We start from the raw sequence: 26,724 nt of genomic DNA, 5'->3' as shown, positions 1-26,724 counted from the left end.
AAGGGTGACCCTAAAGTCCCTTGGGATGTACACCCCAGCCTCTTCCAAGAAGCACTATAGGCCTCAACAACCCCTCTGGTACTGGCCCCAGCTAGTAGTCAGAACATGCAGAGAAAAAGGAATAGGGGTTATAGGCATAGACCACTTCCCCCTTCTATCTCTGCATCAAAGCCTGCCCAATCTAGACATCCATGTGGTTCTAAGCAGGCATTCCGATGGGATACTAGAGGACACTGTACCAGTTCCCATGATGCCATACCCCATTTTTCCTTTGTTTGCAAACCACCTTTCCCACTTCCTCAGTGCTTGGTCATGTATCGCCAGGGACCATTGGGTGTTGAGCACTGTAGAAATGTGATATACCCTCCAGTTTATTTCTACCCATCCTTCCCAGTCTCCCTCCCCTTCCCTCTTCAGGGACCCCGTCAGGAAGAACGTCTGGTCCAGAAGCTTCAATCTGTCCTTCAGGTGGGACCAGTAAAGGAGGTTCTGCAGAATTTAAGAGGGAAGGGTTTCTACTCCTGTTAATCCTAATCCTGAAACCCAAGGGAGTTCGCAGGCCTATTTTAAACTTGCATCAACTCAACAACTATCTTAAAAATGATAAAGTTCTGTATGGTCACCCTGGCATCCATTATTCCCCCTCCAGGGGTCCTGGGGGCTGGTATGTTGCCCTCAATTTTTAGAGATGCTTACTTCCATGTGTCAATGTACTGAAGGCACAAAACGTTCCTCAGGTTCGTACCAGATCACAGTGCTTCCACTTGTCCTGTCTGCAGCTCCTTAAGTGTTCACAAACAGCATGGCCATAATGGCAGCGTTGCTGAGACTATTAGGAGTTGCCTGGACAACTGGCTGGTTATATCCAATGTTCAACTCATTCAGTCAACTTTCAAGGCTGTCGTTCTACTGATCGGTGCAGACAAATTTACCCTTTGTCTGGTACAAAGGATAGCATTTACTGGGGCAATGTTGGACTCTACCGAGGCCAGGGCGTTCCTCCCAAAAGTTACAATTTGAATTGATCCGATCCCTGGTGACATACTTTGAATGTCATCCAGCTCAACAGCCTGAAACTCTGAGGCTCCTAGGCCACATGTCCTTGAGCATATATGTGGCACAACATGCAAGACTGCATCTCAGAGCACACCAGAGTTGGCTGACCACAGTGTACTCACCAAGCCGTCATCTTCTGGACACTGTACTCGCAGTACCTTCACAGGTTCTAATTTCCTTGAAGTGTTGGTTGGAGCCTCTCAATGTTTGTGCAGACATTCCTTTATATATGCCCTCAACTATCAATAACTCTAGTGTCAGACATGTCGACACTAGGGTGGGGATTTCATTGTGTTCCCTTCATTTTATGGCCTGGAAGCTCCATGGCTAAATCCCAGAGAACAGGCTTGCTCAGAGCAAATTTACCAGATTTTACTAGTTAGTAGAAAGCTCTCTACCAGGGCTGCCTATGTGTCAAAATGGAAGCAGTTCTTAGTCTGGGCTTGCCAAACTGAAGTCTTGCCAGTGCATTTATCCATCCAACATATACTCGACTATTTGGTGCACCTGAAACAGCAAGGCTTAGCAATTTCCTCTATCAAGGTTCATCTGGCAACATAATCAGTTTTCCATCCTCATGTGGATAAAGGTTCTGTTTTTTCAAATGACACGACAATTAAATTCCCTAAAGGCCTGGAAAGGTTGAGCCCATTTCCCCCTTGGGACTTGAACCTGGTCTTGTCTAAAGTTGTGGGACCAACTTTTGAGCCTTTAGCAATATGCGCCTTACTGTGCCTCTTTTGGAAGGTGGTTTTCTTAATTGCCATCATTTCTGCTAGACAAGTCTCTGAATTGTGTGCCCTGACGTCAGAGCCACCACGTACAGTCTTCTTTAAAGATAAGGTATATTTATGCCCTCATCCTCCCTAAAGTAGTTTAAAATTTTCTTAGTAATAAAGCAATTTACTTACCTGTATTTTACCTAGAACCTCACACAAATAGGAATAAATGACGACTACACACATTGGATATTAGACGAGCTCTAGCATTCTACATAGACAGTACTAAACCGTTTTGGCAGTCCACCCAACTGTTGTGGCTATAGCAGACCAAATGAAAAGTCTCCCAATCTCCTCACAGAGAATTTCATCTTGGATAATTTCATGTATCCGCACTTGTTATGAACAGGCAGGTGTTTTGCCACCAAGTAACCTGACTGCTCATTCCACAAGATCATAATCATCCTCAGCAGCATTCTTAGCAAAGATCCCTATACAGGACATTTGTAAAGCAGCAATCTGGTTGTCAGTGCACGCACACGCCTCGCATTATGCCATCAGGGACAATGCCAGATCTGGCTGAGCTGTAATATGGTCTGTATGTACATGAACTCTGATCCCTTTGCCTATATTACTGCTTGGGTGTCACCAAGAGTGGAATGCACATGTTCAATCAGTTGAAGAAAAAGTTACCAAGCTTTCATAACTTGTTCTTCGAGGTGTGTTGCACGTCCATTGCATGACCTGCCTTTCTACCCTTCTACATTGGAGTTTCCAGAAAGAAGGAACAAGCGGGGGGAGCCTTAGGTTCAGCTGAGTGCTTTGTACTGGCACTAGCGGAGCTTGGCAGTAGAGGGTGCTCAAGTTGCCCTGATGGGTACCACTGAGGAAAAAAATTTCTGGTGACCTGTGTGCGGGGCACACACACACCAAGAGTGGAATGCACATGTTCATTCCACTCAGAGAACAACAGTTATGAAAGGTTGGTAACTTTTTTTTTTATACACTTCCTGACTTCTGGTTACTTTAACAGTGCAGTCTTAACATTCTCTTAATACAGTTTTTATATGGAGTAAATTAAATGGAAAAGTTTCATAAGTAATCTTTTAGGAAACAAATATAAGCATTCTTGTTAACTCATGAAAATTTTCATTTTTAATCTGTAGATTTTACAGAATATATAGTGTGGCTACACTAATACTGTTTATAGGAACCTTTAACTTTTGCATTATTTCTAATAGTTAAATCTGTCTTAGCATTGTTTTTTGTTTGGTTGACTTGTTTGTTGCAGGATTTCTTTTGGGGGATTAAGGGGAAAGTGTGTTTTGAGTAGATGCATGTGTGTATGTAGGAAGGTGTCATTTTTGCTACAAGCTTTCTAGCATTTCCTAAAGATGAGTGGACTCTGGATTCACCCAATCTTCTCTGGAAGTTTATTCTGTAGCTGGATCCCCTTGACTGATAATGCATTGTTCTCAGCTCTCTCATGCTTGGTCCTGGGCGCTCTGATTTGCATTTTCTCAGAGGGGTGAAGCTGTCTCAATAGTTCATAGATCAAAATTTGCTATTTAAGATAGTTTAGACTTGCTCCATTAACTAATGACTGACACATTGGAGAACGGAATTTTTTCTTAAAGATCTAAGAAACATACACCCCAACCTTTAAGGAGCAAGAGCTTACAATAAATGTGCTCTAACACCTTTAACAGGTTTTCCAGCAAAGCCAAAGAAAGCACGCACTTGATATTCCTTATTTCAAAAGTTTTAAAAAGTGCAAAAATAAAAACAAGCTGCCTTCATTCATTTAAAAAAAGCATAACCCCATTTTAAAAAAATCCTCTGAAATTCACCTTTAAATCATACTGAAGAAGTAATATAAAATATTTGCCATTTTATTACTCATGGATAAGGTGAACATCTTTGGGTGGATTTTTGTGTACTTCACACTTCAACAGTCATGAGTAATCATTGGTGTGACATACTAAAAGGAATATAAAACATTTTTGAGTGTTCATTGACTTCAATCAAGAAATGGAAGAAAGTGTTTGATTGCAGAAAATGGGATCTTCATAAACTGTAATGGAAAAGAAAGGTCTTACCCATACACATCAGTGGTCAAGGTGAAATTAATTGAGAGAGGAATGCTCATAGACTCAAAGATTTTAATAGGAAAAAAGTATGTAAAACGTTTTGGTAAGAAGTCAGGTTATTCTCTGGAACAGCCTTAGTTTGTCTATCTTAGTTTTATTAAAACTTCCTTAAAGAGTTACTATTTCTCTCAAACTGTGATCAAGAATGATTCTCTGTAAAGCAGTTGACAGTGGGTCATTTTACTTCTACAGCAAGGTATGAGCATCACAGACTCTATATAGAAGGGATAATGTAGTAAATTGTAGGAGCATGGGACATGCTAGCTTAGTTTTTTCTCTGATTAGGCCTCCAACCTAAGTGGTATTAGAAATGCTTAATCAGACCAAAGTGAGTGAAAGGAAAACTGTTTAGTGCCTCTCTGAGAGATGAGAGGGTTAAACTTGAAACCGTACAAATATTAACACTAACCAAATTTCCTCTGATGTAAGAAAATTATGTAAAAACTATGCAAGTAATCTCCAGTTTCTTTGTAGTATATTGTACTACATATATTGCCCGTGGCCAGTACTACTTCAGGCTATAATCTCTTCAGATTTCATAACCTAAGCAGGTTTCCTATATATAAAAATTGTATATTCCTTAAACCCTAATTATAACTGTAATGAAATTGTGTGCGGCAAGAAATGACCCTAAATGATGACTACTTCCAAGGATTGTATTAACTTTTTTGTTGTTTTTGAAGGTGAGTGCTCCAGTAGTTACATCCACTACACAAGAGAAGCAGAAGGACAGTGATCAGTTTGAATGGGTTACCATTGAGCAATCAGGAGAACTAGTTTACGAAGCCCCAGAAACAATTGCTGCAGAGCCTCCACCCATCAAATCAACAGTGCAAACTATGTCTCCCATACCAGCTCATTCTTTGGCTGCCTTTGGATTATTTCTTCGTCTCCCTGGCTATGCGGAGGTGCTGTTAAAAGAGAGGAAACATGCCCAGTGTCTGCTTAGATTGGTGTTGGGAGTTACAGATGATGGTGAAGGAAGTATGTACTGTAACTACTACATTTATTTGTAAAATGCTGCTAAATTGTTTTAACTTACATTTAAGTGTATTTACAATGCAGGGCCGCCCAGAGGATTCCGGGGGCCCGGGGTCTTCGGCGGCGGGGGGCCCTTCCGTTCCGGGACCCGCCCCCGAAGTGCCCCAAAGACCCGTGGCGGGGGCCCCCGCCGCCGAATTACCGCTGAAGCGGGACCTGCCGCCGAAGCGCAGCCCGGTCTTCGGCGGTAATTCCGCGGAGGGGGCCCCCGCCGCGGGGCTTCGGGGCACTTCGGCAGCGGGTCCCGGAAGGGAAGGGCCCCCCGCCGCCGAATTACCGCCGAAGATTGGGCTGCACTTCAGCGGCGGGTCCCGCTCCGTCTTCGGCGGTAATTCGCCAGCAGGGGGTCCTTCCGCCCCGGAGCGGAAGGACCCACCGCCGGCGAAGACCGGGAGCGGCAGAAGCTCCTGCGCCCGGCTGCACAAGAGTTTGCCGGGCCCCCCAGAGCGAGTGAGGGACCCCGCTCCAAGGGACCCGAAAAACTCTGGTGGGGGCCCCTGTGGGGCTCGGGGCCTGGGGCAAATTGCCCCTCTTGCCCCCCCCTCTGGGCGGCCTTGTTACAATGTGATGCTTTAAAAGGAGGCTGGAATTGCTTTGTGTAGTTTGTGAAGAACTCAATCTTATCCACATCCTGGATCATATAAGAAAATTTAAAACTGGGCTGACAGATTTTAAAATAGTTGTCATAGGGAATCATCATCAAATAAGGGTGTTTCTAGTGGGGTTCCATGAGGATCAGGCCCAGTGCTACTCAGCACTTTCATCCATGATCTGGAAGTAAATATCAAATAACTGCTAATTAAACTTTGTGGATGACACAGTATTGGCAGAATGGCATATAATGATGAAGATGGGTCAGTCATATAGAGCAATCTGGAGCACTTCGTAAACTGGGCCCATTTAAAGAAAATGTGTTTTTAATACAGCCAAATGCAAAGTTATATGTCTAGGAGCAAGGAATGCAGGCCATACTACAGACTGGAGGACTCTATCCTGGAAAGGAGTAGCTCTGAAATGAATTTAAGGTCGTACTGGACAAGCAGCTCAGCATGAGCTCCCAATGCATTTCTGTAGCATAAAGGGCTAATGTGATGCTTGGATGTATAAACGGGGGAATAGTGAGTAGACTAGGGATGCGATTTTTTACTTCTATGCAGTGTTGGTGTCCATACTTTGAAAAGGATGTTGAAAAATCAGAGAGGAGGCAGAAGAGACACAAAGGCCTGGAGAAAATGCCTTGCAGTGAGAGAATTAGAGTTCAGTCTGTTTAGCTTATCAGAAAGAAGATTGAGAGGTGACCTGATTACGTGTAAATACTTTCACAGGGAGTAAATACTGGGTACTAAAAGGGTTTTCAGTCTAGCTGAGACATGCATAATAAAAACCAGTGGCTGGAAGCTGAAGCCTGACACATTCAAATTGGAAATAAGGCACACTTAACATTTTAACTTTGAGGGTGATGAACCATTGGAACATACTACCAGTGGAAGTGGTGGGTGCTCCAATTTTTTATTTCTATATAGCAAGACTGAGTGCCTCTCTGGAAGATATGTTTTAGCCAAACATATTGGGCTCAGCACAGGAGGAACTGGGTAAAATGTAAGGGCCTGCGATATACAGACTGTCAGACTAGATTATCTGAAAATATAATAATGATCTAATGGGCCATTTTGGATTTAAACTCTGAATTTTGTGTAGGGCCAGACCAGTGAGTTCTTTTTTTTTGGTAACACAAACAATAAACGTGGTCAGTACTAATAAAATTGGCCTTAAGACCACTAATAGAAGCGGTAGCAAATGTTTTTCTTGATCTCCTTCACCCACTGGTAGCCTGATGAAAACAAACAAATTTCTCAGCTCAAATACCTTGGCCACCTTTTTTCTGAGGGAGACCTGGTCCTTTCATGTTTAATTAACCAGACATTTATCCCTTTGCAAAGGCTAGGCCCCTAGATACCTCTAGTATCAAAACAAGAACCTGTTCCTCCATTCATAAATTGGTTAAATGCCCTAAGGGAGTACCAGTGCACCCTAGAACATCCACCCTAGTTTAGAACCTCTGCAAAAACCAAAAGAGGGAGGGGCAATAAACTTCCCAATTTGCTCAGCTAGTCCCATGAACTTTGGCTTTTGTTTGCCTCTTAATTTTGTGTTCCTTTTTCTGTAAGCTTGTGCACACTGTGGGAAACAAAGTGAGCCAAATAACAAATTAAATTTGATATCTGGGTATTTTACTTCAGATTTGGGTAGTAAACTGACTGGAGAACCATTCAGATCTCATGTCTAGCCTGCTTCTTTTACATAATGTAAAGATCTAGAGCTACAAATCCATATATGGCCCAAAATAATTACCATTTAAACGCACCTCAGAGGCAAATAGTGTATCAATGTTCTCCCAGTTAGTTTTTCTACCATCCGCTTGTGGCTTGGCTTATGTATAGAGTTTGGGAGCTTATAGAAAATGAGCATAAATACTTGTCATATAGACAGCAGTCATGGGACTTCTTGCTCTCATGGGGTAATAAAACCTTCTTTTAGACAGCAGTCTGTTTTGTTCCTTTAGAAAGAAAAGTTAGATGTTTTGATAAGTTTGTGTATTTTGTGATTTTTTTTTTAAAGCAAAAATCTCAAGAGAATCACTTTACTGAGTCAAATAGAGCAGAAGAGTACACAAAATTGGACAGTTTTCACTATGTACATCTTATTAACAGGCAAGAATATTGTTACACTATGATTTTACGAATCATTATCCTCTTCTCCACCCTTGATGCAATAGGGCTAACTTTAAAAATAAAATGATAGTACAAAACTCACATTGGTTATCCAGTAAAACATAATTTTAGTTTTAATATCCTATAGTGAAAATGTATTGAATCATTACACTGTTTCATTGTATACTCACCTCATGAACGGCATTACAGTTTGTGTCACTGCAAAGTTTATCCTAGCATTAAAAATATGTTGATAAAAGTGGAGAGGTTTTTCTCATTGGCTTCCTGGTGGGGCAGCTGTTTGTATAACCTTTCTTCAAACTTTACAGAGTAATCTAATCTTGCAATAAAAAATATGGCCAAATACGTACTTCAGTGCAGTGAGAGAGTTGTTAATGAACTAGCTTTTCACCCTTGGAGATAAGGGTTTAAATCTTGTTTTTAATCACAAATTATATGCATTTATTGGTCTCAGCCTAGTCCATAAAGGAAACCAGTTCATATCTCTTGCCCATATTTCCCACCAGAAGTTTGGCTAAAAACAAGCCTGGAATAAAATAATACATTCTGCTGAAGACTTAATATGTTCAAAAATATAGCTGGATATTTTCAATAAATCATTGCGAAGATGAACATTTATGTGCTGAACTGTTAAAAGGAAATATTTCATGTTTTTATACTTTCTCAACTTAGGTCATATCCTGCAGTCCCCTTCGGCTAATGTGCTTCCAACTCTTCCGTTTCATGTGCTGCGCAGTTTGTTCAGCACCACACCATTGACTACTGATGATGGCGTACTCCTTAGGCGCATGGCACTAGAAATTGGGGCAGTGCATCTTATACTTGCGTGTCTATCTGCTCTGAGCCACCATGCCCCGAGAGTGCCCAACTCTAGTCCCAACCAGTCGGAGGTAAGTTTAGCTTCTGGTTAGTGACGTACTTACCTGCAGTAAGCTACAGTGACCTAGTAACTATGAAAGTCTTGTTGCTGGGGTAGCATCACACATCTTTCTTAATCTAATGTTCTGTAGCTCTTTAAAGTGAATTCTTGAGAACTTGAATTCAAGTGAATTGCAAAAGTAATTTGAAAGTCCTTGCTAAACTGCTGCTTACATATTTCAGTGCCCTGTAATAACCTTAAAAGGCTTATTACATTTAAAAATAAATTACTTTAACAGAATGTAAAGATTGCAGAGTCAGACACGGAAAAGTTAGGTTGCCCATGCAGCCTTTAATTTGTATTATGATGCAGTCTTTAATTACATGCTCTCATAGTATTTTTTCCACAGGACTCCTGCCTCATTCAGTGCTCAAGATGGTCAGTGTGTAGCTGTTCAATATTTTTATCCTCACTAGGCAATGTGTGTCACACCATCCAACCCTACATTGAATACAGAATTATTCATTAAGTGGTTTTTGTTCTTCAATAAGTGGTTCATAAACCTTAGTGAATTCATCTTCATAACTCGGTGATAGGGTAAAGTGCTTTTTTATCCCTGTTTTACAGATGGGGAGTGAGGCACAGTGAGATTAAAGCCAAAGGGCCTAGAGCCTGAATTTTCAGAAAACTTAGTATTTTATAGTAGTTAATATGGTCAAAGCACAGCTCCCACTGACTTAAGTTGCAATTGTGAGAGCTCAGCACTCCCACAAATCATGCTCGGGTATCCCAAATTTGGCAAATAGAAAATGAGTCGCACACAGTTAAAAACTTTTTACAGATGGTCCTTGAGTGACTTGTCCAGCATCACAAGTGAGGTAGGTGAGGGGAGTATCTAACAGACTCATTCACTGCACAATCCCAATTAATTCTGAGTATTGTCCATTCTGTGCTCTGAATGAGGCAGGCATCCTGTTGGAAGAAAACTAATATTTGATCATGTAGTCACTGTATCATAATGCATACACACAAGGGGATCGAATTAAGGTTGCACCTACATGTTCAGGGGTTTTCTGTTCTATGGAAGGAAACAAAACTGGAGAAGACTGTCAAGAATCACTACAGTTTGAAAGACTCTCTTTCTCACATATCCTGGGAAGAGACTGAGGCACCTAACAGGCACAGCTGTTCTTCCGTTCCTACACCAATCAGAAATACTGGTGAAGAGAGACAACCTATTCTAGAGAGAAATAGTAGAACTGATGTTTATGAATCGGGTAGAGTTAATATTAGCCTTCTCCCAGAAATAGCTCAGCTCACATTGGTCATGGGCTATAAGCCCAGTATCAGACCAGAGAGGAGAATATTTTAGTAGTAAGTCTCCACTCAACCTCAGAAGTGCGTAATGCAGCCTGTCCATTACAACTGGCTGCACACAAGGCTCCACCTCATCTGTTTTAATCCACTCGCCAGTGTCATTACTTGTGCTATACCATATCTTATTGAAAACGGGAGCTCCCTTCCTGGAGCTGAGAGCTGTAGAACTAGTTCCCTCAGAATAAATGTACACCAATATATTCTTTATAATCCAAAATATACAGAATTTATCAGAGTGATCGTTGATGTGAAGTGACTAAATAAATGGGTAAGGAAGGCAAGATTCTGGATGGTAACCCTAGGATCAATCATAGTTGCTCTATATCCAAAAGACTTCCATGTGTATTGAGCTGGCAGATGTCTGTCTCCACATTACTGTACGATCTTGTCATGGTAGCTTTCTGAAATGTATAACCTTCCTCTTCTAGCACAAGACCATGCCTTTTTGATCCATCTTCAGCTACCAGGGTTTTCACAGTGATGCTAGTAATAATCTTAGCAAGTCTCTGGTTCAAAAGTGCTCACCATTTCAAAATTATACCTTAATCAAACCTGCATCCAGAGCAGCAGCTCAGTAAATGAATTCTCCAAAAATTACTGCTTAGAGTCTAAACCCACACACCAGATAAAATGCAAAATCGTGCACTAATGCTGAATGGGACAATGTTTTTATTTCCCTCTGAATGTTGGTGAACCAAACATAAGAACGGCCATGCTGGGTCAGACCAATGGTCCATCTAGCCCAGTATCCTATCTTCTGACAAGGGCCAATGCCAGGTTCTTCAGAAGGAATGAACAGAACAGGTAATCATCAAGTGATCCATTCCTTGTAGTCCACTTCAAGCTTCTGGCATGGAGAAGCTAGAGATGCTCAAAGCATGGTGTTGAGGACAAGAAAACCTATTGAAAGTCCAACCATTTCACCTTCCACTTTTGCAACAAATGCCTGTCTCGCTAGGTGGGGATCACACCTGGAAAACAAGATAGTCACATGTAGAGAATGCCACATGGAAAAGTATCCACTTTCTAGAGTCCACAGAAATCAATGCACTACAAAGTTTTTATCACCACTACCTTGGAGGCGAGCATGTTTTGGTTCAGTCTGATCCCACCACCGTGGTCATATGTCTGAACAATTGATGGAATTAGACGCTCACAGCTCCTCTCAGAAGCAAGGGAAATTGTCCTGGGCAGAGAACAGTATATTATCACTCAAAGCAGTGCACATACAGCATACTTATGGATTCAGGGTAGGATTGGCTGAGTAGCTATCCCACCAACAATTCTGTATGGCATCTGAATTAGGAAAGCTTTGAGCTAGTGACCCAGCAATTCAGACACCTGGAAGTAGACCTCCCTCGCAAATCACAGAAATGTGAAACTAGGTCACTGTTTCACCAGCGAAGTGGATTCTCCTTCAGTAGGAGCAGATGCCCTCACATAGATGACGTGCTGTATGCTTTCCCACCCCTTCCTGTGATAAATTTTTTTAAAAATGAGAGCTTCACCAGGCCTGTACTGGAGCCTATATTCTTGAGGTGAGGGCTCTCCTAAAGTGCTCAGGTCCAAAGAGACAGCATATTCATCTATAGTAACATCTTCATGAGTTTGGGCACGTTGTAGTTTTACTATTAAAGTGACTTTAGGTTTCAATTTAAAACTAAAATCATGAATGCAAAGCATTGCCAATATATTACTGCAAAGGCCATAATGATATATTTATGTAGTGTAAAAATGTTATAATTTTAAATATTACTGGTTTTCCTTTTCTAACAGTAAAAAAGATTTCTAAGATGCATAGTAAATATATTTTTACTTATTGTTTTTTCCAATTCTAAACTTGTAATTCAATCTGTTTATATATATTAATGTTACATGAGTGGTATTTGCTTTTTAATAACAAATAGCTTAACAGCTTTATTTCCTCATTCTCTTTACTTTACTTGAAACAACGCAAAAGGTGAAAATCAGAAGAGAAAACTAAGTCATCTCCAGTTTTTGGCATGGGCCAAAATTTTCAGTATGGGGTGCCTGACATTAGGCACCTAAATAAGTGACCTTTTCAGAAGTGCTCATTACCCAAAGCTCTCAGTAATTCTAATGAGACCTGTGAGTGCTCAGTATATCTGAAAAGCAGGTCACTTGTTTTTAGGTGCATAACTTTAGGCATCAATTGGAATTTTCAAGTTCTTATCTTCTATATATGATGTTTCATCTAAGATCTGGCAGCTATCTTTTAAATTTAACACAGGCACCAGAATATTTTAATAGATGTTAAAACAGTTTACTAATCTAATGCTATTTTGCTATTAAATTTATTTTATTATTTAAATACAGTCATGAGCACCATAAGAATAAGTAATCTGAGCACCTCAAAAAAGTTAATGAAATAAATGTCATGACACTCCAAGGTCAGGAAGTATTATCCCCATTTTACTGGAGTAGAAACTGAGATGCCATTGAGTTTAAGTAACTTGGGCCACATATGAATTTTCTGGCAGAGCTGGGAATATAACTTGTTTCTCCTGATTTATAGGCTTATGCCTCAACCATTCTATTCTCCTTTTACTACTTCAGCAAGTTTATTCACAGTTAATCCGTGTAGTTTCATAATCCAAGTCTTAGCAGCCTGCAGAAAGATCTGAAGTGACATTTTATTTTCCATCCAAATTTGTCTAATAATTATAATTTTCATTAAACTTGGCTAGATTTTAGTGCTGGTTGTAGAGTTGCATCGTTTAACATGATCCTAATTAGCCTTCATTAGTGTACATTATAAAATATTGTTGCCAATGTGATTTACAGTGAACAGAAAAATGATTCTCTCCCATGCAAGCTGAAAATCACATGGGATGATTTACAGTCCTGGTTCTGTACTAGAAATCCACATGCGTTGCAGAGTCTTTCCTGTCCTGGGGGTTGAATTCCAGTGGATGTCTGTGACAGGTTCCCCCCGGGTGCCACCTGGAACTGGGGTACCACTGAGCTCTTCCAACCCAGCCACCTGGGCTCCCTCTCATTCTGTACTGCTGTGACAAACTGCCAAACCCTCCAGCCTGCACTTTCCCCAGCATACATACAGGTAGGGGGACACCCAGTTGCAGTTACATGCAGGCTCTCTGGCCAGCCCCTGCATAGGAAGGCTACAGCTAAGGCAGCTCCCCCTCTGGAGTATAAACCCCAAATTATACCATCTTGCGCTGTACAGGGAACTGTACAGCGTAAGCTCATGAAATTTACCCCCTCCCTCAATGTGGAGAGGAATATGCAACAGCCTTTTGCCCCTAAGCGAAGATTCCCATACACTTCACTCCAACTCACTGGTTTAGATAAAACAAAAACAAGTTTATTAACTACAAAAGATAAGTGATTATAAGTGATAGCAAACAGATCAAAGCAGATTACCTCGCAAATAAACAAAAAATGCAAACTAAGCTTAATGTGCTAAATTGATTGGATATGAATAGCAGATTCTCACCCTAAGAGATGATACAAGCGGGCTGCAAATTCTTACGGGGCAAGTTGCACTTGCTTTATAGCTTGGAATCCCCAGGTGTTTCATTCACAGGCTAAAAATCCCTTTAGCCTCAGTCCAGCACTTTCCCCCAGTTCAGTCTTTGTTCCTCAGGTGTTTCCAGGAGTCTCCTTGTGTGAGGAGTGAAGAACCACAGATGATGCCACTCCCTGCCTTATATAGCTTTTGCATAGGGCAGGAACTCTTTGTTTCAAAGCTTATTTCCCAGATCAATCTCTAGAAAAACACTGACATCCCAAGATGAAGTTTGGAGACATGGTCTCATCATATGTCCTTGTAGAGTCATAGCAGACATTACTTGGAGGCTGTCTGTAGCCTTTTCAGGAAGGCTCCCCAGGTGGGAGATAAATTTCTCCTAAGGCCTGTTGTTTTTTCCTAATGGCCCATTGCCCTGAATAGGCCCTTCCCCACACATTATCTAGACTGAAAGCATCTTGTCTAGTGGGCATTACTCAGGTGTAACTACATTTGAACTACAGATACATAGTCAATATTCATAACTTCAGATACAAAAATGATACATGCATACAAATAGGATAATCGTATTCAGCAAATCATAACTTTTCCAAAGACACCTTACAGGCTTATCTTGCATAAAATACATCATAATTATGTCATCATCATCATCATCATCAAATCACTGTGAAGAATATGGGGTGCAGTGTCACAACGTCCATGAGTTTCTTTTAATAAGTAATTAAAAAGCAACAAAAAACCTTCTTTCCTGAAGGACAGAAAGAATTGTGAAGGACATGGACAATATGATCTATAATCACTTTTTGTTTTTATTAGCCACAGGTGTCGAGCACACACAACAGTGTATCAACAGAAGAACAGCAACTCTACTGGGCTAAGGGTACTGGCTTTGGAACTGGCTCCACTGCTTCCGGATGGGATGTAGAACAAGCTTTGACTAAACAAAGGCTGGAAGAAGAACATGTCACCTGTCTTCTGCAGGTATGGGAATGGTGAAGTATAAATAACCCATATAGGCATTCATGCATGTGGTGGTAATATAGTTGAGCCTGTAAAAAAAAGTTGTATTCTTAACCCCTTTTCACTCAAGTATTTGAAGTGTTTTACTTATTAGGCTGAAACACTCATCAGCCATTTGTGAGCCTATACTTAAAATATATATATATATATATATTTTTTCCTGTGTTGTGGCTTAAAAAAAGTCTAGATTTTCTCATAACTGTGAATGTATGAAAATGTAGGACTGAACCAGTTGGAGCAGAAAATTCCAATAAGCTATTTGCTTAAAGATGGATGCAATACACCCATGACCTCAAGTAATTAATTGTGCAGCTGTTTTGTTAGACATTTGCAGGCTAAGCTGCTGAAAACAGGAGGTTGTAAGCTTGATGTGCACAATAGATTTGTAGCAAAGGTGGATGGCCCTGTGATTATATGATTGGGGGAGGGGTTTGTTCCTGACCACCAAAAATGAGAACACATGCCAGCCTTTCAGGATGGGGAGTATTTCTTTGTTATCATAACACACCGGTTACTTTATCAAGGTCAGGAAGGTTGCAGAGCATTGTCTTCTATAGACTGAGTTTGATGCTTTAGGACCTTCATGATCACTTGAGAGTATATAGAGCATGTCTCTGTTCAGCCAGGTAATACAGTGAATGTGGCAAACATAAATTAGCAAGAGATCATAAGAAGCTCAAGTTTAAATGGTAAGCACAGATTTTTTCCCCCCCTAGGAGGAGGATCACCTATAAGTTTATAACCTCTATCATAGTGATCCATAAAAAGAACAGAACACAGAAGCGGATGTGCTTAGCTGTGAGCACATGGACAGCTCTGAATGTTCACTGAACCAAGACTATTCTAGGAGATTTCTGTGGTGCTTTTATACTCCCATGTAGACCTATTGGCATCCAGGCAAAAGCAAAGGCAGATGATCAGAGAAGCAGACCTAGGAGAGTAGGAACAGACTAATTTCTGGTTTGCCAAATAGGCTTCTTTGTGATTTTCTCCTTTTTTTCATCACTTGCAAGGGTAACAGATTTTTTTTAAGTCCCTTCTTATTACCCCAAATTGTCCAAGAAGGCTATGTTTTCAGACATAGGGGAATTATCTCAAAAGGCTCCATTAAATCTTCCCACCAGGCACCTCTCTCTTCTCTGGGCTTATTCAGCATACCACTGAACTTGAACCATATACATTTTATTTATGATTGACAAAGTATATAGTTTAACAACTGATATAAATATTGCCTTTTTTCATTTATAAAATGTATTTATACTCTTAAGTACTGAAAAAGAAAAATGCATTATTTAAATACATAAACTGCCACATTGTCAGCTAAAGGACTCTTGGATCACCATTACTATACGTCCATATGCAAAAGAATCTGTCTCCTATCAAACATCTTTTATTGAAGAAAAAAATTAAAAAAAGAAAACAAACTATTAAATAAGCCTAGTAGCAAGCCATGAAATTCAACAAGCTCATGCCTGAATTCCAGAGCCAAGGGCCCTTTTTATAAGAAATCCTATCTCTGCAGTCAGTACAAATTTAACTCATGGAGCTGTCAGCTCATATGCCTTCACTAATCTTTACTGCTGGGATGGAGCACAGGGGAGAGGCAGTTTTTAAAGTGGCTCAGGCCTGAACCACATAAAATGTAATAGGTAAACAATAGTTTCCAGTTAGTTTCCAAGCAATTAATTGAAGTCCTTGTAGATGATAGAACACAAGCTTCATGCTCCCTGCAAGACAATTCACTACACAAACAAGGAAGAAGACAGCTGTATTATTCACTGACTAAAGATCAAAGGCAGTCTTCAGGGGTAGCCCCATGCAGGGAGTAATCTCATCAGAAGTTGAGGAACTATAGATAACTGGTGAGGTCCATTTTTAACAGTAAAAGTTGCAGTCTCTGCTAGATGTTGATGATTAAGGTATTCTCTGTTGTTGACCATCTAAGATCCAACAGGTTACGCATCTTACTATTGAGAGGGCAGATACTTCTCACTGTCTTCACTGTTTGCCATATGATTTACAAATTGGATTTATCATGGGATTAAACTGGAGATAGGATGTATTTAGAAGTTAGCTATTCTAATAGGAGTATCAGAACTCCCCCAATGACACATAACAAAGATATGTCTAGCAATTTAGTGCTTTCAGTGAGTTTTTTAAACCTGAACTTTTGTGTAATAATTTGAAGTGGCTTTGTTTAATGCTTATTTTACCTTCTTAGCTTAGCAAAAATAGTAATAAACGGTGATCTAGTAATTTCTGTATAGGATTCTATCTAAATCATCTTTGAGCTTGAAGGAGTAACTTCCAACATTTAATAGGCAAAATAACAAGCTAGCCATTAAGTAGATATGGACAATTTTAGTTATTTCCTCTAAAATGCATCAGATTTTGACTAAACATCTCAATATATTTTAATTTTCAGGTTCTTGCTAGTTACATAAATCCTGCAGGGAGCATATCAAATGGAGAGACCCAGACTAGCCATGAGGGTAGAGGACAAAACAGCAATGCTCTTCCATCAGTTCTGTTAGAGCTACTCAGTCAGTCTTGTCTCATTCCAGCAATGTCGTCATACCTCCGTAACGATTCAGGTAAAGTGCTGCTGTTTTTTTTGTTTAAAGCATATTGCACTTCTTTCTCTGAAATGAGCCTGGTGGAAAAGCAGAGCTGCTATTGACAAAATCAGGGTAAATGTAAAGATTCATTTGCAAGAGAATTTCATGCTACTTGAATAAAATACAGTCCCTGCAAATTTCCATCAGGGTTATTTTTGACATTTAAAAAAAATGAAAAAGCACATTTTTATTCCTTTATAGTAGATTTATATAAGTCTTATGAAATGAAATTGGTTTGCTGTGGCTGTTGATGTGATCTCTCTATTTTGTAGTGTTTTAAACTCTTGCAGTTTGAAATTATCCCTTTTTCAAAACTACTTTAAAGAAATCTGTTTACAGATGCTATCACCTTGAAAAATCACATTTCTATCAGACAATTTTGTATCTTACTATTCTTCAAGAGCTAGTCCCAAGGATATTCATTATGGGTGCACATGTGCTCCTGGGAGTGAAAATTGTTCTGTTGCAGTGTTTGTTGGTTCACCCCTGCCCTCTATGCCTCCTCATGCTGTGAACCAAGGGTATAAATGGCAGTGTGGACTTTTGGTCTACAGTTGTAAATTTTTCTGTCCTAAGTGTGTGGTGTTAATGAGAAATTTATAGTTGACGTAATATTAGTGTGCATACACGTGCCAGTTGTTGGCATTAACCAGAAATCCTGGTTAAAGGTAACATATAGGTATTTTGTGAAAATGTGTGAGCCCGACCATTACTTGTGAACTCTCTAAAAGTGGGAGTGAGTATTCAGCCATGAATGATTCTGTACCTTTTAAAAAATTCTGGTTTAGTTCTCCTGAAGCTGCAATAGCTGGCTCCCTCTGTTATGATGTCACAGATGTCATGGATTCCCACTGGAGCTTGAAAACAGCTTGCAGGGTGTCATGTTAATATTTCATTCCTTGAGGCATAAGACAAACCATTTGGGATAGGAGTTAACTTTTTACAAGTGTTTTTTCAAAACCATGCATATATAGAACAAAATAAAGGATGTATAGTTGGCTCTCTGTAACTACTCTGTGGTAGGTGGGGAACTGTTATTTTGAGCTGAAGCAGTCCAAAAATGTCTTCAGGGAACCTCAATCAATAAAAATTTTGAACAATGTGAGGAATGTTTCTCTGGATATTTCAGAGTATTTGACAATCACTGTAGGATTATCTGATTTTCAAGAACACTCTGGTCAAGTATTTACAAACTTGCAGCTCAAATTTAAGATAAATCAGAGTAGCTAATTTCAAACACTATGGCTAATGCAAGTCCTGTTATGGTGTTAATCTTGATAGTTAGAATTTTTTCTTATCTAAAATGGTGCCGACTAGTTTTATGTTCCATTGATGATCCATTTATGTTACTTAGTTTTGCCTGAGAGAACAAGTTGTTTCGTTAATTGTAGCTGTGGGCCATGTTGTCCATAAATGACTTTTATTTTAAAAAGTGGTTTATTCCTTCTGTAAATTAACTTCTGTAATATACAGCATATTAGCTTTTTTCTGAATCTGTTGATAAGTTATTTGAATAGACTTACGTTTCAATTTAATAATTCAGATCAAAATTTTCAAAAATAGGTGCCTAAAGTTAGGGTCCTAAATCCCTATATAGGTATCTGCTTTTGGCACCCATTTTTGAAAAATCTTTATCTCAGTTCTTGCAGGGCTCTGTATCTCTGGAAACGAATTTTAAAATTTCCTGTGGAGTAGAGCAAAGTTACTACCCCTGCGTCCAAATGTCAGTTTTGCTGAGTGGCACTTAATACTGTAAATAATTTAAAAAGAAGATAAGAATCCTACTTGTAACAAACTTTTAATTGAAATTTTTATTCAGTACAAGGTGTTACACTTTCCTTAGAATACCCAATAAAATACAGCACAGAACCAGTGAAATCTGGCACAGCTTTTCTCTGAGAAAGACTGACAGCAGCAACCGATGAGCTGCTTCTCCTGCTGGGCAGTTGCTGGGGCTGAACAAGGTTGTCATTCAGGGAGGCCAAGCTCTGTGCAAGTCCCGCACCATATGAAGGGCAGAAGCTACTGGTTAGAGGTTCTGGATGAATGTGCCACAGCTCATACAGATAGGAAGGAATGAAGATGTGGCTTTTGGAGATAGAGCAAGTATCCTTAGTTTGTTGACCAGGCCATACAGAAAGGCCTGTTTCTTCCCCCACCCCATGAGGGAGTGGGAAAGCCCTGGTGGGAAATCTTAAAGAAGTTAAGTAGATGTTCTGTTGCTGGGTTATTGCCAATTGTGGATATTGGAAGGTTGAAAGGAGGGATGTATAAGAACAATATATTTCATGGCTGTGAATTTAAAAATTGTCAAGGAGTGGCTAAAGTAAGGGAGAGGTGGTTCTTTTTCACAGATGGGTGCATAAATATAAATATATGACCAACACTAGTTGCTACCATATATTGAAAATTTACAAGGAACTTCTGTGTATCTAAATTCTCAACCCTTATTTTAATGTATTTTGTACTAAATTTACAAAAAATATCTGTCATCATTATACTTAACAAGTAAGTCCAAATGAACACACTTGAATTTTTCCTGATGTATTTTAATATACCTTCTTTGCTTTCTTTTTTAGTTGCATGTTCATTGGAGGCATTTTATAATACAACTCTTGTATCTAATTTTTTTAATTTTTGGGTTAGGGAAACAGCCGTGAAGGTCTGCACTCTGAAAATATCAATCAAGGTTTGCTTTTGAGATGTTAATAAAAAGAGGACCTGTATGAAATCCTTAAAGGAGAGAAGGAAGTGTGCTGATAGGTACAGATCTGGGGAAATGAATACACCCAGAAAATATTGCCTTCTCTTCATGCATATTTGAGACAAAACATTAGCTAGCTTGAAATGAGTATGCAGTTATTTGGTATAAAGACAGATGATTATATTAATGGACAGGAATCATAAAAGTGAAGTTGGAGTGCTCAGCTTTTCTAGGATAGGTAACAAGAAGAGACAGTTTAAAGAGAAACTAACAGCTCTGGATTATAAATTAGAAGGACTTTTCTAAGGTTTGTGGTTCTAAGTAATATAGAGTATGTGAAAGGTTCCATTTCCTTCCCAAACAGTGCCATAGAAGGAATTTAGATCTTTTGTGGGCACTTCGAGAACCACTGATATAAGGTAACAGATACTCATAGATAGCTGCATGAAAATCCAGTGCTATAAATGTATAATTCATGGGGGAAGGAGGGTGTATATTGTTTCTTTTCCGTCTTAGTTTAAAAAAAAACTCTTAAAAATTACAGTTGTAAAGGTAGCACTCAGAAATTAAGAAATATTAGAATTAAGATTGCCTATGCAAACTTGTGTATATGCATGATAGTCTTTAGTTATACAGTAACATAGTATTTTTTTCCTACAGAACCCCTGCCTTATTTAGTTTCTAGGATAGACAATGCTCAAGAAATGATGCAGCTGTAAAAAAAATTTTTCCTCAAGTATGTGGCTCCTTACCTCATTTACTGCACACATTCCACGCCCTTCACTGAATATGGAACTTTTAATTTCCTCATGGTTTTTTCTGTGATGCTGATCTGAGCATCTTTGCAATGCCCCTGCTAGTTAGGGAGGGTTTTCACAGATGAAGAATTTACAAGACTCCACTAATCTTGTGTGCCTCAATGTTTGATTGGGCACCCAATTCAAAACACACAGAACCTGACTTTTTCAGAATATTTATTATTTTATAGTACTCTGTATACTCAAAGCACTGTATATTTCTTAACTAAGTGTCCTAAAAGCAAAGTGACTTTCTCAAGGTCACACAGTGAATCTGTGGCAGAGTCAGAATTCTCAGGTCCTTCTAACTCTCAATCCTGTACTCATTCTTCAAGATCACACTACCTTACAGCCAGAGGTGCTGAGCATTTACTACTTCCATTGATTTTAGTTGCAAGTGTGAATGCTCAGCATCTCTGGAGATGAAGGCCGAGGGATCTCAAGTGTGCACACCCAGAATATGAGTAGCGCAGAGTTAGTGGTAGTCTATGAAAATTTGGATTTAGGTGACTTTGCCCAGCACCACAAGGGCCAGGGATAGAACCCAGCTTTAACCATCTTTTGTCTTCCTGCTTCATTTACTACACACCTACCAACTGTACAAAGCGAAGGTCCTACAAACAGCCTCATTCGCCATACAGCCTTGATTCATTTTCTGAGTACCATCCATCCTGTCTACTGAATGAAGCTGGTGTCTTGTGGAAAAAATTGTGTGATCATGTAATTAGACACTGTCACAGTGTGTTTTGTGCACTAGGACGCAAAATAAAGATTTCATGGGAATCCTTAAATCTGGTATTTCCAAACTTGGGTGCTTGAATTTGCAGTATTAGCATGTTTAATGTTGTAACTTGTAAGTACTTCTCTAGGGCTTTTGAAAAGACAAATATTGTGCAACTCTTACATCCTCCCACCCAAAGTCTCTTCAACACAAACACTAGCACTTGACCGAAAAGGTGAATTGCCCTACTAGGGAGCGCAAGTAGTCTTTGTAGACATGTGAGTAGAGGAGCATTCATAATACACTGAGTGTATTATGTATGTATGAGTAGCCCCATTTTACAGACCAGACAGTGGCATACTCAACTGCACTGCCCCTCAGAAATAATCTGACAAATCTAAATAGATGAGACTTGAGTCTGCCCTATTAGAGATCTTGGATTTATTCCAAGCTTGTGTAACCTCTCAGTGGGGGTAAGAGGCCCTGTCCAATAAGGTTTGTAAAGGGCACAAAATTATTACCGCCAGTTAGTGTGATTAGAAGAAATGACTTGAATTCATGGTCTCTTGGCTTCTAATCCAAACTGAGAAAGTAGGGCATTGCATACATATTGCTAATAAAATGTTCAGGAGGTTTCACATCCACCCAGGAATAAGCTGTATTGAGCAACACTTTACCAAAAAATAGCAGTTTTCAGGAGCCCCATAACTTGCCCACAGCAGAAGGAATGGCCTTGGGGTCAGCAAATGCTTACCTTTTACCTCAGGACTCTCCCCCTGCTGCAAACCATGGTGAATCTAGAGATCGTTTTTTAAAAGGGGGGAAAAATAATGGTAAGGGTTTTTTATAATGGAAAATATAGGAGTTGCTATTGCTCCATCTGCAATTAAGTATTATATAGGTTGCTGCTGCTGTTACGATGTTATGAGATAGAATAGTCTTTCAGTGTTTTGGTGATGAATGCAATTTTATATCTTATTTGTAGACTCATCTTAAGCACAGTTAACTACAAGTACAGAATGTGTCTTGCGTGTAAAGTCTTTTTGGCAGAGCTTGTTAACAGGCACTTGTTTGTGAAATACCCTAATATTAAGTTGCATGTGGTATTGATTTAATGACAACTCTTACAACTAGAAATTTATCTTAAGTTTTCCTGAAGTTTAAATATGTTCTGGCAGGTTCATTCTAGATTTAAAAAATCTATATGGCTCTAAAAAAAATCTATATGGCAAAAGATCACGTATTCCTGATAAAAGTGAAATTGATAAATAAGCTGATGAAGACCACTTAAATGTCACTTAATCATTTAGAAACCTCACCTTGAAACAGGTCTTTGCAACCCAAGCAGATCACTCAGTCACGTCCTGCATCATTTTCTGGGGAGGAGCAAGGTGATCCAGATGTCCTTGAAATTGTAAATTGGATGTTTTTCATTAATTTCCCTAATTGCTTTTTTCTCTTTAATACAGAGAAGGAAAAGTCTTTTGTGAACAGGATGAAGGTATTCAGACATTATTCGTAAGGGTCAGAGTTACAATACTACTGAAACTATTACTCTGAGTGACCTTAATGTACAATTATATTTGTATTCTTAGTGTAGAATTACCATGGCATTTACAATTAATATCTTTTTATAAAAGAATATTGAAGGAAACTCATCACTTGAGTGCGTGATTAGATTTTAATATACTTATGTCTTGTTCATGTCTGAGAACATGATGCACGTTTACATTTGTATTCTGCTATTTTTACTTGATAGGTTTTAAAAAATTTAAGAAAAAGTTAACAAAATATGTTTTCCTTAATGAGGACTTAGGTATATCTCATATTTGTAGTTTCAAGTGAAGTTTTTTACTGTTATTTCATAATTTTTACATATGATCTTTCATCCAGAAAGATCATTCCTAATTGTTTTTCAAATACAGGAATGACTTCATCTGCTGATGAAATGTAGCCATCTCTGCAATGAAACACAGTTCATTTGTTACATCAGTAGTTCCCAGCAGTGGATGGCAACTAGTTTGAGTCACCATCTAGTTCTTGTGTGAGTCATGATCTGGTTGAGTGTTTTATATTTTGTATTTAAATAGTAAAGGTATTTTATTTGATCCAATGGACCTCTAAGATCTATGAAGAAATAAATAGTACCAGCCAAAATTTTTAGTTAAGGGAGCCAGAAAAGAGAGAAAAGTGATTATCATTTTTAGTCCAAGCAGCTCACAGTCTATGTAGAAAAGGTGGGATAAGAGAACTGAAGATAGAAAGGAAAGGAAAAGAAAATGGGCTGTCTTTTGTTACCTATTTATACAGTGCATAGCACAATGGGGCTGAGACAGGAAGGCTCTACCAAAAATTACCACTGTTTAAAAATACTTCTAAAAATAAATTTAGCAGTACTGGTTTCTCTGTGAATTGGTTCTCATACACAACACAGTAGATCTCAGTCTGGAGAACTGTAGGCTGACTACACCGGTCTGAACCCAGAAGGTGAAGAGTTTGGGTTCCTCTGTGTCTCTTTATATTAAAGGCTGGTAACTGCATCACAAGCTCCAATATTTTGTCTTTGTGTTTACTAGAAGAAGCTGACATAATGCTGGCTACTGGGAAGGCTTGGGACCCTTGTGTTTTTTAGGCAGCTTTTCCCTTCTGCTTTCTTCCTTGCACTTTAGTTTCAGACCCACAGAACTCAGTGAGGGAGAAGTTTGTGGTCAGCACTGCTTCTGATGGCCTGGCTTCCTTGGCTTTCTACCTGAAGAAGAGACTCCTTATGAATCTAACAAGAATTCCTTCTCCCCTTGGAGGAGACAGTGTCTTCCTTGTTCCAAGTCTTATTCCACAGCTGATAGTGGGGGAAGTGTGAGAGTGTTGGTGATCTGAACATAGTTTTAATGCCAGTTAGCTTCTATCAAAACCTACCCTAAGTTCCTGTATGACGGTTGGTCTTCACACTTGATTTTAGATATCTGTACACAAATGCAAGGAGTTTGGGGAATAAACAGGAAGAACTGGAAGTATTAGTACATAAGCTAAATTATTATTTAACTGGCATCACAGATTTGGTGGATTAAGTCTCATGACTGGAATATTTGTGTAGCAGGGGATATCTTGTTCAGGGAAAGAAGGGAGGAGGGATTGCATTCTACATAAAGGATATATACGCTTATTCTGAGGTCCAGAAGGAAGTGGGAGGCAGACCAGTTGAGAGTTTCTGAGAGAGGAAAGGGTTAAAAAATAGGAATGATGTTGTGCTGGGAGTCTGTTACAGACCACCAAATCAGGAAGAAGTAGATGATGAGACATTTCTAAATCAAATTACAGAAATATCCAAAACATAGGACCTGGTAGTAATGAGGGACTTTGACTACCCAGACATTTGTTGGGAAAGATTTATACAGCAAAACATACGTTCTAAGAACTTAGTGGAGACTTTATCAGAGGTAATTTTTTGTTCCAGACAGTGGAGGAAGTAACCAGGGAGACAGCTATTTTAGACTTGATTCTGACCAGCAGGGAGGAATAGGTAGTAAATGTGAAGATGGAAGGTTATTTGGGTGAAAATGATGGATTTCATGAGCCTAAGGAAGGGAAGGAATAAGAGCAGCAGAATAAGTATAATGGACTTCAAAAAAGATGACTTTTTAACAAATTCAGAGAACTAGTAGGTAAGGTCGTATGAGAAGAAAATCTAAGGGAAAATGGAATTCAGGAGAGCTGGCAGTTCCTTGAGGAAACAATATTAAAGGCAAAACTGCAAACTGTTCCAATGCAAAGGAAAGATAGGAAGAATAGTCAGAAGCCAATATGGCTCCATCAATAGCTCTATAATAACATGAAAATCAAATAGGAATCCTCCAAAAAATGGAAACATGGTCACATGCTAAGGAGGAGTACAAAAGAACAGCACAAAATCAGAAAAGCTAAGGCACAAAATGAGTTACACCTGACAAGGGACATAAAGAACCTCTTCTTATTGCTTTTTAAATACATTAGGAGAAAGAGCGATGAAGGGAAGTGTAGTTCCTATACTTGGTGGGGAAGGAGAACTAATAGCTGATGACATCAAGAAAGCTGAGGGGTTTAGTGTCTGTTTTGCTTCAGTCTTCATTAAAAAGGCTAGTGATGACTCAACACAATTAATATTGACAACTGGGGGAAGGAATGCAATCAAAAATAAGGAAGGAACCAGGTTAAAGACTATTTAGGTAAGTTAGATGTATTCAAGTCAACAGGGTCTGGTAAAATTCATCCTAGGGTATTTAAGGTATCAGTTTGTAAGCATCTAGAAAGCATATGTAGTAAGGCCCTCACGGGGTCAGTCCTGGGTCTACTAGTCAATATTTTCATTAATGACTAGGATAATGGAGTAGAGAATATGCTTATGAAATTTGCAGATGACGCCAAACTTGGAGGCATTGTAAGCACTTTAAGGAACAAGTTTTTTAAAATACAAAATGACCTTGACAAATTGGAGAATTTCTCTGAATTCAACAAGATGAAATTAAATAAAGACAAATGCAAAGTACTTTAGTTAGGAAGGAAAACTTAAATATACAACTATATAGGTGGTACTGCTGAAAAGGATCTTGAGGGTATAGTGGACCACAAACTAAATATGCGTCAATGTGATGCAGCAGCAAAAAAGCTAATCTTCTTGGATGTATTGACAGGAGCGCTATATGTAAGACATTGGAGGTACTTGTCTCATTCTTCTCTGCACTATTGAGGCCCTAGCTGCAATACTGTGTCCAATTCTGGGCACCACAATTTAGGAAGGATTGTGGACAAATTGGAAGGAGTCCAGTGGAGATCAACAAAAATAATAAAAAGTTTGGAAAATCTGAACTATAAGGAAAAGTTGAAGAAACTCGGTATGTTTAGACTTGAGAAAAGAAGACTCAGGTGCGACCTGATAAGTTTTCCAACATGTTAACTATAAGGGTAGTTAAGCTCTGAAATAGGCTTCCAAGGGAGGTTGTGGAGTCCCCATCACTGGAAGCTTTTAAAAAAATAATAATAATTTAAAAAATGGAACAAACACCTGTCAGGGCTGGTCTAGGATTACTTGGTCCTGCCATAGCGCAAGAGGCTGGACTTGATGACTTCTCAAGATCTCTTCCTGCCTTACATTTCTCTTATTCTATGCTTCATAGAGTGAGACTGCCATTTTGAATGCTCTTTTGAATTTCATCAAATAGTCTAGCATCACATCACATTTGCAGATTCATTAAATAGTTGTGAAGTTTCATCCTGCTAAGTCTCCCATTGCAAACTGCTGAAAGCTTAATTTAGTTCTGAAGGAGATAATGGAGCAGCCTTCTAAATGTATAGCTACCCACATCCCTTTTTTCCTCATTGTTTAAAGTTGCCTGTCCAACCGAAGTCTCTCTTCTACAACAGGATTAGTGAGTTAAATGGCCCT

The 26,724-nt window shown here is 39.2% G+C and overlaps 1 protein-coding gene across 1 annotated transcript in view; it reads left to right on the top strand.

Annotated features, from left to right (window-relative positions):
• The window catches only part of BIRC6 (baculoviral IAP repeat containing 6), a 296,285-nt gene that overhangs the window by 186,234 nt on the left and 83,327 nt on the right, over nucleotides 1-26,724 (top strand). Inside the window, 4 exon segments of the mRNA XM_039531866.1 lie at nucleotides 4,609-4,909; nucleotides 8,371-8,588; nucleotides 14,262-14,426; nucleotides 16,891-17,059. Coding sequence (XP_039387800.1) covers nucleotides 4,609-4,909; nucleotides 8,371-8,588; nucleotides 14,262-14,426; nucleotides 16,891-17,059 — 853 coding nt within the window.

This window comes from Mauremys reevesii, linkage group 3 (genome assembly GCF_016161935.1).
Source record: "Mauremys reevesii isolate NIE-2019 linkage group 3, ASM1616193v1, whole genome shotgun sequence".
NCBI lineage: Eukaryota > Metazoa > Chordata > Testudines > Geoemydidae > Mauremys > Mauremys reevesii.
The sequence above is the reverse complement of the archived record's forward strand: the minus strand, read 5'-3'. Positions and strand labels throughout refer to the sequence as shown.